Source organism: Perissodus microlepis, chromosome 17, assembly GCF_051167445.1.
Source record: "Perissodus microlepis isolate ML-2025 ecotype Zambia chromosome 17, ASM5116744v1, whole genome shotgun sequence".
In the NCBI taxonomy this organism is placed as follows: domain Eukaryota; kingdom Metazoa; phylum Chordata; class Actinopteri; order Cichliformes; family Cichlidae; genus Perissodus; species Perissodus microlepis.
The window spans coordinates 25,410,446-25,425,413 of record NC_140477.1 but is presented as its reverse complement, the minus strand read 5'-3'; the positions used below and the strand labels follow the sequence as shown (position 1 = coordinate 25,425,413).

At 37.9% G+C, this 14,968-nt stretch overlaps 1 protein-coding gene across 2 annotated transcripts in view; it reads left to right on the top strand.

The window, feature by feature from the left end:
- Positions 1-14,968, top strand: part of ghrhrb (growth hormone releasing hormone receptor b) — a 90,180-nt gene that overhangs the window by 50,180 nt on the left and 25,032 nt on the right. For both annotated transcript variants that reach the window (XM_084909304.1, XM_084909303.1), the window contains 4 exons: positions 1,697-1,807; positions 10,858-10,958; positions 14,163-14,260; positions 14,378-14,510. In XM_084909304.1, the coding sequence (XP_084765430.1) occupies positions 1,697-1,807; positions 10,858-10,958; positions 14,163-14,260; positions 14,378-14,510 (443 nt within the window). The remainder of the gene's footprint in view (positions 1-1,696; positions 1,808-10,857; positions 10,959-14,162; positions 14,261-14,377; positions 14,511-14,968) is intronic.

Sequence of the window (14,968 nt, the reverse complement as noted above, 5' to 3'; positions counted from 1 at the left end):
CAGTCCTTCTTAATGATCAACACCTTGAAAACCAAGGACATGGTTATTGACTTCAGGAAGACATCCCCACATCCTGCGCTAACAGTGGTAAATGGTGCAGCCATTGAACTGGTGGACAGTTATAAGTATTTGTGGGTTGTTCTTGATAAGGCTCTGTCCTTTTAGTCACATCTTGCTTCTACAGTGAAAAAGGTTCAACAAAGACTGTACTTTTTAAGGAGTTGAGAGGTTTTAATGTTTCATCTGAAATGATGACTCTTTTTTATAAAAGTTTTATTGAATCTGTTTTAACCTTCTGTATCATTGCCTGGTACGGTAATATGTCCTTGAATAATAAGACCAGATTTAGCAACCTGGTTAAAGTGGCTGGTCAGATTTCAGGGAGGTCTCAGGTCCAGCTTGTGAAATTTTCTAACAGGCAGGTGCTGAGGAAGGCAACCTCTGTCTTGTTGTGTTCAGATCATCCTCTCTTTAATGATTTTCAACTGCTTCCTTCAGGTCGTCGTTGTAAAGTGCCTGCAGTGAAGACATAGTTTGTCTTTTCTACCTACTGCTATTATCATGGTTAATAACACTAAACCATAAGTGTTGTTGCCATTGCACATTGCACTTTCTTTAATGATAAAATGTAGGTTGTTTTCTCAGGGCTTATATTATTTTTTGTGTGTATGTGATGTGTTTGTTTGTTTGTTTGTTTGTTTGTTTTTTATATTTCTGTATGGACATACTGCAAATCAATTTCCCGTTAGGGACAATAAAGTTACCATTGACCACTGACATTGACCATTGACAGTTAGATGCTCCTACCGAGTTAAGTTGGTGGATATCAGCGATTTTATCAGTAAGAGAGTTGCAAAAGTCAGCAGAGTTTATATGAGAGGAGAATGAGTCCGGAGGTTTTGTAATTTTACTAAACAATGAAAAGAGACCTGGGGTTACCTTCACTATAACTGATTAAACCAGAATAGTATGCAAATTTGGCTGAAGCAATGCAATCCTTATACAACAAGATATGATTGTTATACATTTCTTGTATCGTAAGTCCGGTTTTCTTGAACAGACGTTCCAGTTGGCGTCCTTTACCATGGTGCTGAACGGGAAAATGAGACAGTTCGGTGTTTAAGTGGAGCAAATGTGTTAAGAAGGTTATGGAGGTTGACATTATAGTGAGAAACAAGTTCATCTGGGGATGAGGAGCTGTGAATAAATGGAAGGTCATAAATGGCAGATGAAAGATCAGCAGGGTTAATATTACTAATTAAAGTGAAATAAAAATTCAACAATCTGATCAACTTTATATGTTATATCTACTTATGTCTGCTCATAGATCAGGTCTTCCCTGCCCATGAAACTTCTTATTAGTCAATGGTCTAATAATTTTTGAGCACTTGAACACAGCTCGAAAATCTGTCATTTCTAATCTGTAACCTGTAATTCTTAAGCTTTTAATGCAAAGTTTTGGAATTAATGCTAAAAATCTGCACTTCAGTCACATTGCAATTGTTTGACTTGAAGCATTTGATGGTGTGCAGAGGCAGAACTACAAGAACTGTGTCTTTGTCCAGCATGTATATTTATGTTTTCATGATGGTCTGAGCATATGTAATGTTTCTGTTTACTCACCTGTGCTGTGAAAGTATTAGTGCTGCTAACTGAGACTCTATAATGTTTGGTAATTACTGTCTTTCCTTGTTAGGCTGTCCAACAGTTTGGGACAACCTTCAGTGCTGGTATCATGCTGAGGTGGGACAGGTGGTCAATATCTCGTGCGCCTCTGGCATCTGGCAGCTGTTGCCTAATAACCAAGGTAAGTCCATTTCACCTCAAATTGAATGATTAGTTTTCTTTGGTTTAATTGGCTAATTTAAATAATTGCTACTGTACCAAAATTTGACATTTTGAGGATGCTTGGCTGTGTTTTTTTAATGCTCTAAAAACAATGTTCTTATGTTAGGGATCCTAACTTGATATAAACTGCAAGGAACTGCAGCAGAACTACTCACATCAGCGTTGGTTGAGCCTAAAAACCATAATTTTGGATTTGTCCATTTTCACTTCAGAGCTCAGCAAGTGACTGTGGTATATTTAGAGATCTCTGAGCACCAATGTTTTGTTTTCACTGAGTGGTTTACAAAACTACATTTTTCTAGACTGCACACTGTAGAGAGTAGTGCTGTCCTGACTGTTTACACGACCCTCACCTTTTCCAGAACTCTGACTCATCCAGCTGGCTGGTTTAAAGAAAACATAATAGACTCTCTCCAGTCTCTCATAACAACAAATCACTGACAGATAGATACAGACACAACTAAGAATAAAAAAACCCCATGCATTTCTGGATATCTGAAAGATAAACAATGACAAAGAAGATATCAGTATTTAGACATGAGATGTAAAAATAAGCCACTGAAACAAAATGTAATGTCTTTACTAAATGTCTTTTACAACCCTCGCCTAGACCTAGACACAACATAGGTGTGACACCCCACTCCTGCTACTCCCAAGAAAATGGGACTGGACTCTTTCACACACATCACATCACCACACGCACTCTGGTTTTTCTTCATGCACACTTCCTATAATTTATAATCTCTTTCTGCTATTTGCACATTTTTTTACTGTAAATTTCTAAGTTAAATCTGTAAATTTCATATAACCTGTAAATTGTAAATACTGTAAAACCACTGTCATTTAATGGTCGGGCATTGCATTGCACAGCTACAAGCATTTCACCTCATGTCATACTGTGTATGGTTGTGTGTGTGACAAATAAAATTTGAATTTGAATTTGAAAATGTGAGCAACACACACTCAAAGCTGGTAAACAGCTGGCTCTTTACTGGGTACAGAGGAGAAAAGGGGAGTGGTGAGGTGAGTTGGAGGTTAAGAGGCCATCCGATAATCCCTGGAACTTCTCCAGTCTCCACCTGTCTCAACAGCTACCGCACACCACACACACACCTAGGAGGGAGGAGGGAAACCTGCACACACCCATACACACTCTTATGGCAGGAACCATGGAAACAGACATGGGACATGATCGTGGATCATAACAATGTCTAAACTTGCAGTTTACTTTGAAAACAGTGTACATTAGATAAGCAACTTTTCTAATGCACTCCCAGAAGCTTCTCCACATTGCTGTAAAATTCTTACAGAAGTGCAAAAGGAAGAAATCTTACAAGCAAGATCAACTAAATTTGAATTACTTTTTTTGTTATTTTACCTGTTTTCTTTTTTTCTTTTTTAGCAGAAGAATCTACTGTCTTCTGTGGAACCAGTTCCCAGTTTAGATTTAGGGGACAGAAATTTACAGGATTAGGTTTAAAATATGGTGACCCTGAACCCCCCGTAGTTACACTGCAACTGACCTAAACAACTGGGGATTTCCATGATGTACTGAGTGTGTCTTCTTCCCTCTCTGTGTTTATACACCACTTGGAATTTAATCATTATTAATCATTCTCTGGCTCTCTCCAATGTGTGTTGTCTCACTTCCTTCACCCACCAAGTGGTCACGGCAGATTCCTCCCTCCCTGAGACTGGTTCTGCTGAAGGTTTCTTCCTATTAAAAGGAGATTTTTCCTTTTCACTGTTACCAAGTGCTTGCTCACACGGGGTCGTCTGATTGCTGGGGCTTTCGCTCTGTTGTTGTAGGGTGTCCATACTATAAAAGTTGAGTTGTGGCTATATTGAATGTAATTAAAGGTATGAAACTTTCATATGAACTGATCAAATAGCTCTAAGATCACTGGCTGACTGAGTGCCTGCCCTTTTGTTGTGTCAGCTGTTTTGCTAAATTGTTGCTAAACAGAATAAGTAGTTGCAGCAGAGAACATGCACAGTAAGTGAGAGGCTGTGTGTAGAAAAGATTTACTTGACTAATTTCCAGTCTTGAATAAAACACTGCTTAAATGAAAAAAAGAAAAAAGAAAAAATGCAGAGGAGCTTGTGAGTGAAAGCGTATACTTTGCGTGGAGGGATCAGGAGGCGGAGGTAGCTGCTGATGACCTCATAACTCAGTGTTAGTGGGTTCTCGGACCCCACTGGATTTCCTCCTCCACAGACAGTACCGATAAGTCCAGCTCTGTAACTGTGCAGGTGATCCAGGCTTTTCAGTGGGAGAATATAATGAATTGGAAAATCAAAGAGTTCACTGTATAAGCCTTCCTTCAGAAATGAGTTGGCGCTGCTCGATAGGAATAGCATTGTGAGCTCTAATGCCCTCCCTGGAGCGTTGGCCTTCAACCTCCATTCACATCCTGCCATTTGCCGCGGCTGCAGGCCTGCAGGCTCTACATGCCACTTTATACTGAGGCTAATACAGCTGGATAACACTAAATCCACCCACGACTCAAACCCACACTCTCCTCGCTTAAGTGTCAGACAGGCATTTTCAAATAATGAAACAGATTTTTTTTTTTAAGTGTAAACTTTGTATCCTCCTCCCACAAACACAAACTTGCACCATATACCTGGTGACCTTGTGTGCATCATTTATTCCATAAGGGTCACTGTGGCTGAGCTCCACTATTCTAACTCCAGGCAATGGTGGGAGAACATTGCTTTGAATTCAGCTAATTCAAATCCAGCATTTGCACCCTTCACCTGCATCATCTCCATTAATACTTACAGTTATCTAATAAAAACGTTTCTAATCTTATGTTTTTGTTGTAACCTTGGATTCACAGGCAGTTAATAATGTTGACCTTAACTTAATGCGGAAATTAGCAATTGTATTAGTGTATGAAGTGTATGAGGGAATGACTAATATTATTTGTGTCACTAGATAAAGTAGAAATTCTGACTTCAAATAATAATTTGGATTTATTCAGGATTTTGACTTGCTTGGCCCAGCAAGTGACAGTTTATAGAAATCAACTAAAATGTTGCTTGCTGTGCAGACTTATGGAATGGGCTATTTTTATGCCCTAAAATGACAAAATCATTAAAATACAGCTTACAAGTACAATTTTATGTTTAAAGCTTGTGTAAACTGTAAACAAAGCAGCCAAAGTAGCCTAGGCCCATTGCAATGTAATGAAGGGAGGATTTAGGGTCACTTTAGGGCCACTTCCAACCCTAACTATATGCTTATCAAAAGCATATAGTTAGGGTTGGAAGCAATGTGCCCTCTAAGCTGCGCGCGTGCGCAATTGCGCACTGCTGGAATGGTCTCTGCACACAGAAAATCTGTGTTGCGCACAAAGAAATCTTACCTGAATTGAAATTAAAATAAATACGTTAACAATTCTGTTTTGCAGTGTTATTCAGTGAGTGACTGGCTGCTCCTGTATGGGATTAGAACAATGCCACCTTATCCCATAGTCCAGCCAATGATGCGATTCACATTCTTATATACGCACCTAATCAACGTCGTTGACAGGTTATGACAGCGTCCTTATGTGCCGGTACCACTGTAATTTGATTATTTTAATAAACCATGTAACTTGGATGGATTCGATGCTGGCGTGACCACAGTGCACACGTCTGCTGTTGCTCACAGTGGTTCAAGGGATCGCTCAGGGAGTTTGTGTGTTCGCTCAGACACATGAAAAATTAGAGGGAACATTGGTTGGAAGTGGAAGTAATCTTGAAAGTAGTCTCACTAATCCAAACTGGGAGCTGGTTCCACAGAAGAGGTGAAAGCTGATGGCTCTGCTCCCGTTCTACTTTAAATATCCTAGGAACCACAAGTAAGCCTGCAGTCTGAGGATGAAGTGCTCTATTGGAGTGATATCAGGCCATTTCCTATGGCCTGATCTAAGCGCTGTATTAAATTATTACAGTCAACAGTATCAAACACAACACTGAGATGACAATCACAGAGATGACTCCACTGTTGGGGCCATAAGATCATTTGTAACCTTCACTAATGCTTTTTTTTGTGCTGTGATGAGCTCTGAAACCTGAGTAAAACTCTTCAAATCAACCATTTTTCTGTAATTGATCAGTTAGCTGTTTTATAACTTCTCTTTAAAGAATTTTTGCGATAAAAGGAAGGTTTGAGATTGTCCAATAATTAGCTAAGACAGATGGGTCGAGTGATACCTTTTTAAGGAATGGTTTTATCATTGCCTTTAGTACTTATACCATTATTAGCTTAAATGTCTTTGGCAAGTAACCCAATAATAGAGACAGGAATGCTTGGCTCAGCAGAGTTTTGACTTTGTATCAGCCTGGCTACAGTGAAGAAGTAGCCATAGATCATATTTAATCTCTGTATAGTTAATATTTCTTTTTACATGCACTTTGTAGACCCTTTTTTAAAATCCATGGACAGTCAGTATATATATGTTTTTTTTTTTACTATACTGCTTTATTGGCAATTTATATTATACAATAAGGCAAATAATCTACCGTATTTTCTGGACTACAAAGCGCACCTGAATATTAGCCGCACAAGCTAAAATCAGGGGAACATCCTGTTTTGTACATACATTAGCCGCCTGACTAAAAGCCGCAGGTGTTTCAATGTTGACTTATCATATGTAAGAGAATATGCACGGGGAATATGCAAGGGAATTGTCAGGAAAGAGATGGCTGTTTGGAGACACATCCCTTTTATTAATATTTTGAAAAACAAGTTGGGGGTACATATTTGCATAACTTTTTAGGTATACGTACAAGTACCGGTAATTACAAGTACGAAACATGTACTGTGCTTCATAAATGAGTAACAAATGTAGTACATAACAATAACCTACAGCACACCAGAAAAATAGATTCGGACTACCTTTTAGGCTCAGGTGCAGTGACACGGCTTTAACAAGAAGAAAAGTCAGTCATTCACCACCATCTTTCTCTTCTTCCTGCGCACTAAAACCACCAAAGTCCTCTTCTCCAGTGTCGGAAACGAACAGGCTCAGGATGGCTTCGTCATCCACTCTCCGCTTCTCTCCTTCGTTGTCACTTTCAAAACCAAAGAAATCCTCGTTCTCAGTGTCAGAGTCGAACACCCTCTGAAGGGCCGTGGCGGTGTCCTCCTCTCCATCATGCAGCAGTCCAGCCCTTCGAAATCCGTTGGTGATCATGGATGTTTTCACACTTTTCCACGCTGTCAGAATCCACTGGTGGAGTTGGGCATAAGTTGCTTTTCGCAAGTTTATCGCCGCTCGTCATCCACGCCTCCCGCTGAACGCTTAGCACTACTTTGAAGTTTGTTTTTCGCGCTACTTCGTACGGCACTACGTTGCCTGGCGGACGGACATGTGACCAACATACCACTCTTGAACCCCGATACTGTGTGTCTGATCACATGCCCTTCCGCCAGGCAACGTAGTGCCGTACAACAGCGGAACAAATAAAACAAATCGTCTTACGATATGACAAAAATCATGGACAATCCATAGAAAAGCCGCACCTGACTAAAAGCCGCAGGGTTCAAAGCTTGTGCAAAAAGTAGCGGCTTATAGCCCGACAATTACGGTAATCAATCTGTCATATACATAATTAATATCCTGGTTCTCATATTTAACCTCAGTTCTGTTAAAAAGCAGTTAAAGGAAATTACTGAGGATTCATCTGTATTCTTCATTTTCTTTTCATTTACTTATGCTTTTAGTTCCTATCATAAACTGCAAAAACTGGACAATGGTCACTGATATTATTTATTAATAATCAACCTATTTACTTTATTTTCAGTATCATTTGAAAATATATTGTCTATAAGAATGCCATAATATGATGTGATTCTAGAACTTCTAATGATTTCAGATTACAGGCTCTTATATATTATAGGCTCTGTCATTTTATGTTTATTTGGGTTTAACATTTTAATTTTTGAAATTTACACAAATTAAATTTTTTGGCATTTTCCTGTGAACTTTTCCTGCATCCAGTCTTTACAGTCTTTGTAGATTTCAACTGTTATGCATTCCAGCACATTATTAGTCAGTGTCATCACCAGAGGTTACTGTAATCCGATTACTTTTTTCAAGTAACGAGTAAAGGATTACTATTGCAAAAAAGGTAATTAGATTACTGTTACTTTCCCGTAAGCATGCTGCGTTACTGTGTTACTAAAACCGTGATTAATTGCAAGAGTGTCTCATGACAATGAGGTAAGCGAGTGTGACATTCGTGGCAACAGCTGTGTGCAGATCAACAATGGATCATATATCGAGTGCGGGAGCGAGTATGAGCGTGCAGCGTTTAAAGCGTGGAAGTACTGACCTTACTTTGAGTTTGAGTCCGTAAAAAGTGACGAAAACATTAGCGTCCGCTGTTCACTGCGTGGGAAGAAGACTTCTTTTTACAGCGAAAGAAAACCCTTAACTTCCCAGCAAGCACCAAGTACGCTACCAGGGAATGGGAAATTCACAGACAAACTCGCGGATTCTTCCACTGACCGCTGCGGCACACCTGCACCAGGGCAAACATCCGCCTGTTATACAGGTGAAAATAGAGCAACAGGACCGCTAGTCTTTGATTTTATTTATTTTCTGCTGTGTTTGACTTGCATTTATTTGAAAGACTGAGTGTAAACACCAAAAACCTATTTTATTTTATGTGCAGAAAATAGGTTTAAATGTTAAACAAATTTCTTCAAGTCAGAGAATGTTGCATATAATTTCATTTTTGCTTGATGCATAAAGTTAAAAGATTAAAACGGATAAAACAAGTTTTAAAACGAGACTTTTCCATTTGATTACATTTTGTATGATGGATTATGCAGAAAAAGTAGAATTGGGCTGAAAGATCTATCGCTTTATTACCTATTCGGGTTGTAAATCATGTTTTTAAAAATAACTAAGTAACTAAATAATTAATTGCTTTTGAAAATAAGTAATCAGTAAAGTAATGGGATTACTTTTTTGGGGAAGTAATAAGTAATTAGTTACCAATTACTTTTTTCAAGTAACTTGACCAACACTGGTCATCACATTATCCAGTCCCTTAAACTTTAAATATTTGTCCACATACAAGGCCACTCCTCAGCCACCAAACAAGCAGCATCACACTTTGATCCAGTAGCAGTCCTTGTGAAAGAAGTCACATACTGTTTAAATTCTATTCATGTGTACACATGGTTACAAAGAAAAAAACAAAACATAAATACCTGACTCTATCCACAGAATCCCAAAAGACTGAAGGTGCTACAGAAAAGGCTGATTCTGCTCCAAAATAACTGCAAGCATAATAGGCAGTTTCTCACATGGATCAACGCGTGACATAGAATGTTATGTATGAATCCTGAATAGCTGACTTTGATTGTCAGTAGAGAAACATTGAACTGGAATTGCATGATTTTTAACTGACTTACTGTGGCAAGTGACCAGGGAATCAGCTTCAAATACATATATATCTAATTCAGCAGCCTGATGTTCACAGCTCTAGAAATGTAAGTGACATATCATAACCCATAATATTTGTGGTATGGTGTTCTGCTGGGTAGAATTATATTGTGTAAACTGGTGAATCAATAAAAGCTTGGTAAATGGCAAGACAGCAGTGCAATGGTTAGCACTCTCACCTCACCTTACAGCAAGAAGATCCTGAGTTTGAATCTTCTGACTAGTTAGGTAGGTGCTTTCTATATGGAATTTGTAATTCCGCTTTAGCTGTGAAACACACAGCTGTTTAAATGTATTGACATTTTAAATTTCAGTTAAGGAAAAGTTGCAAAACTAGTTGCATATGCTGTCAGTTATAAATTTTAGAAAGAAAATATGAAGTGGTACAACAACTGAAATGGAAGACAAAAAAATTTCAAATGGTGAACGTGTAATTTTTAGTAGCAGCAGTAGTTATGTACTGTATCTGTGGTAATATTATCAGCGTTTACACGTGGTTGTCATGTGCCTGCTTCATAGGAGGTGTATTTTCACACTATTAACAGGAAGATGGAGTAACCCACTGAATCTTAAGAGCTGTGGTGCAGTATCTCTTCTGATAAACTCTCAGAATATTTGTGCTCATGTGCATTCATGTGTTTATAGGGAGGTGCTGGTGTATAAGAGTGATGGATGAATGTTTTCTTATTGTGCATCTGTGTCCCAGTTTTTAAAATGCACGTGCCGATGCACACAGCAAAGGATATAACCCTAATTCCGGTCCATTTACACTTTTTTCCATTTGCTTTTTGGTTGGCAAATGGAAGAAAGGGGGTTGGTTGCTGGTAATTTGCACAGCAGCACTGTGCAAAAGTCTTGAGTCAAACAACACCCCCATCCAGCTATATTGGAATTTTTTTTCCAGTTTATCAATCTAAAGTGAATTCACTGTTTGAGTTTTGCTCTTCAACTCCCAAGAATAACACCTGGCACAATAACCTTTTTGCCTTTTTGTTCAAATGGACTTTTTGTGTACATGGACAATTGTTTAAATAAATAAACAAAAAGAAATTTTAAATGAATTTACTAATGCATATTTTATTGCACAATTCATTATTGAAGTACAACATTCTTTATTTTCATGCATGTGGCACTTCTGGTCCTCCATACTGTACACAGGAATGCAGACTTGAAACAGAGAACACAGAAAGGCACGGAAAAAAAGCCTTGGGGAATAAGTGATAAGTTGAACTTCAAAAAGAAAACATAATCTGGATATAACATCACAGAAAACGAAAAAAAAATAGAAGCTATAGCTAGAATATGTAAATAAAGAACAGACTATGCAGAAAATATAACAATGAGCAAAACTAAAATACCATACTCAGTCATTTTTTTCATTTGTTAGGCCACTTAGGACTGACATGTGAATGACTGAAAAAATAAGAAAAGACCCTATTTAAAAGGGCTGAATGAGACTTCTGTCTGTACATAACAAGCAAATTTGAAATACCACACTTTGGTGGTATTTGCCTTGGCAGAAACCGCTGAGTTTCATGTGTTTTTGTTGTTGTTCTTTTAGGTTATATCTATAGGAACTGCACTGAGAAAGGATGGTCGGACTTCTACCCATCCTATGAAGAGGCCTGTAAGATTCCAGTGGATGAAGAAATCGAACCAGAGGTAAACATTGCTCATTCTCACTTAGAGATCCAAGACTATTTGCTGGATTTTTTTTCTACTGATATTAAGAGAATTCATTGTGATAAAAATATTAAAGTTTTTTTTAATGATCTTAGCACCCTGCACATTTTTCAGCTACAGCCTTGCAGAAGACCATCTGGGTCTGTATATATTGTGATTTATTTACTATGTTTTGTTTGTTTTCATTTTATTTTAGTTTGCTATGTTGATTCCAGAGGTGGCAAAAGTGCAGATATTCTTTACTTGCGTACAGATACTATAAAAATACTATGGTAAACGTTTAAGTACCGAATCAACTTTTTTTACTCAAGTGAGAATGAAGTGGTGCAAGCTCTGAAATGTACTCAAAGAAATAAAGTTAAAAGTAGCTCCTTGAAAAATAATTCTACCAGATATTTTTGTACAAAGGGTAACTGAACTAAATGCTAATTCTAATGAATGTGGTCAGATTGAATCTGTTATATAAGACACAAGCAGTAAAAAAAAAAAGAATAAAAAAGAAATATTTTCTGTTGCCTACATTTTAAAGGGTGACTTTGCTTCCACATATAAACAGAAAAATACAGTAAGGAGTTCAAGTGGGATTCAGCAGCTGGGTGAACCCTAAGACTACTTGTAGTAGCTCAGTGTGGGGACACGAATCACAACTCACAATATTTTCTAATGTGAGCTTCAGTAAATTGTCTTTGTGTACAGGTTGTGATCAGGTGACCTGTTGTGCTTTTTGGATTTACAAAGCCTAATTTAACAAGATATCAGCAGATGTTTCTAGCTAACCTGTTTATCCTGCACAAAACTACTGATAATTTTCATTTAGCATTTGAGTAACACAAATTTAATATACTTAGTTTGTTTTGCCGGACATTTCACAATATGAAACAATCAAAACACATATGTATATCTAATATGTAATTAAAAATGATGGCACTACATGTCAAATCTGCAGTTTATCAAGTATAATTGAGCGGTCCTTATCTATAAAAAAATAAATAAGGGAGTCTCCAGAATTTTTTCATAGGGGTCGCCATATTGGGGCAGCTAAAAATATTGAGGTGGCATAACCAAAAACATAATTTCCATTTTTATTATGCTATTGTCAAATATAGTTTACTTGAAAAATTTGGCAAAAAGGAGAAAGATAAAATAATAATTTGTCTAGTTAATTTCCTGCTATTAAAGGTGATACCACTGAAAATATGTACATATGAAAACCAGGTACTTGATTTTGAAATCCATAATACATTTTAACTGACTGATCAATTGACTAGAAGTCCCAACCAACACTTTAATATTTCTCAGCAGAGCTGAGCAGAAGCAGCCTAAAGCATCACGGTCAGCGGGAGCTGACTGTGTGCGGAGTAAGTAAACATCATTACAAAATAAAGCAAGGCGAATAGGGGCGAGTAAACTAAAACTAGAACCTAAACTGTGAAGGACTGACTATAACAAACATGACATGAAAATAATTCTGAACATTATGAAGCAAAATAATTATACATGCAAGGAACTATGACGAGAAAACATGAACATGAACTGAGCAGAATCATGAAAATGCGTTAACCTGATGTGACATGGAGAGAAGGAAAACAGACGACCTGACACTGAACAAAGGAAGACAGGACTTAAATACACACAGGAGGTGATTGTGGAAGTGGAAACACATGGGGAAACAGCTGACTCAAATGAACATAATGACACCACAGGGGAAGAGTAAAACTAAACACATGGAACAAAGAAACATAAGACTTTTAAAATAAATCAGGAAACATTGAAGGATGTAAACATGACAACACAAGCTTGACAATATGGAACACACAGACATAAAACACATGACAGACTGGACAAGGAACAGGACACAAAAACCAAGGACACAGATGATAGTAATTGCTGAAATGAAACTCAACTAGACCCTAAATAAGAATAACACAAGAACTTATAATCACAAGCTTAACATAAGAACTCAAAAATACAGAGCGAACTGAAAATGCTGAGTCACAGACCCAGCCCCTGACATAAAGCTTCACTCTCCCAGAATGAAGTTAACTTGTTCAGGAAAGACAAATCAGTCCAAATCAAATTAGATCATGTAAGAGTGTGAAGTGTTTCCGGTCTCTATTTTGGCTCTGTCCATGGATTGGTGCCAGCTTTGCTGCAACCTTATTACAATATTACCAACACAGGACAGTCTTTCTGGTAGGAGGACCCTGGGGGTGGCAAATTTTGGGGGCTGGCCAGTGCAAACAATCCGGGCGATAACTGTGTGGAATCCTGTGAAACATGCTTTTTACGTTTTCTTCACAGGACTGCAAGAACAAGCATGTTTTAAACGTGATTCCTAATTAATCAAGTAGCCACAGATAACTGGAGAGGTGAAATATATTAATGCAGTTGCTGGTATTCTGGTCATCAGTGTTAATAATGAAACTGCTCCACCTATTTCTAAACAGATTTCTCCAGGGTTGCATTACAGTAAATTTGGTTCAGGTCGCATCAAATATAGTAGCTGCATTATTCAATGAACAACTCATAAAGACAAACATAATAAAACAGCAGATTGGTCATTATCTCGTCACATTATTGAACACTTGAAGGTTGTGAATGAGCGTTAGGTTAATACTTGCTGGTGTCTGTTTAGGTTCTCGGGATAATAGTTTGCCATTTCTGGACTGTGCTGTGCACACTGGGGAGAATGGAAAAGTCAGCATTTAAGTTTACCCCAAGCCCACACACACAGACCAGTATCTACTCTTTGACTCCCACCACCCTCTGGAGCACAGACATGGAGTAATCAGCACCCTACAACACTGGGCAGAAAGCGTTCCCGCTAAGCCAGAAGGGAAATAAAAAGAACACATACATGTAAAGAAAGCTCTCAAAACACGTGGTTATCCCAAATGGGCTATCATCAAGTCAGCAAAGATGGGTAGGAAAGAAGGTAAGGCACAAATTAGGGAGAAACAGAATGAAAAATGGAAAAGGTCACTCTTTCGAGGATGCCAATGTTCACATTTTGGACAGAGAAGGCAGACGATTTGAAAGAGGAGTGAAATAAGCCATCTATGTCCACTGTGAACAGCTTGTTGAACAAAAGGGGTGGCTTACAACACCAGCTGTCTGCCACCTACAGTGCAGTTTTGAGATCCCTTCCCTTAACCCCCACTCACTTCTTTTTTTTTTTTTCAGACAACGTATTTCTCCAACTTCAAACAGGTGTACACTGCTGGCTACGCTACCTCCCTCATCTCTCTTATATCAGCTATTTTTGTCTTCACTGTCTTCAGGTAATGCTGGAGGTCTCAGGACTCTTTTAAACTAAATGACTCACACTGAAATAAAATAGTATATGTACATTTATCCAAACAGATTAATTGAAGGTTCTTTTTTCTTCTACTCTTTAGGAAATTTCACTGCACCAGGAACTACATTCACATGAACTTGTTCTTCTCATTCATCCTGAGAGCGAGTGCTGTCTTTATCAAAGACGCTATCCTTTTTTCTGATGAAAACATGGACCACTGCTTTATGTCTACAGTGAGTATGTCATCTTCCATGCCCATCAAAGGCACTATATTTACTTAAGAAAACTGGCAGTAGGATTAAGGATAGTATGGTTATCTAAAAATAAACTAAAATTCAGCGTGACAAAACTATTTTACTTAAGTGAAAAAAACATTAAAAACCAGGTTACAGAAAAAAAACTCACTGAAATTATATTATGTGGTTGCAAAATGAGCTAAAGTGGGAGATTCACTTAGTTTTTAGGGTTTGGAGGCATTGATGCATATTGTTAATGATATAGATATTCCATTCTCATTAAACATATAGCTCATAGACTCCAGTTCCCCCACGACAGAGATAGATGGGGGGATATGTGGATGTGTCTATGTGTCAGTGAGTCAGCTGTTTTCAAAAGGTCTCATTTGTATTGAAGTATCAATACAGAACATTGTAAGATTGACCATTTAAAATACTTATTTTAAATATTTTAA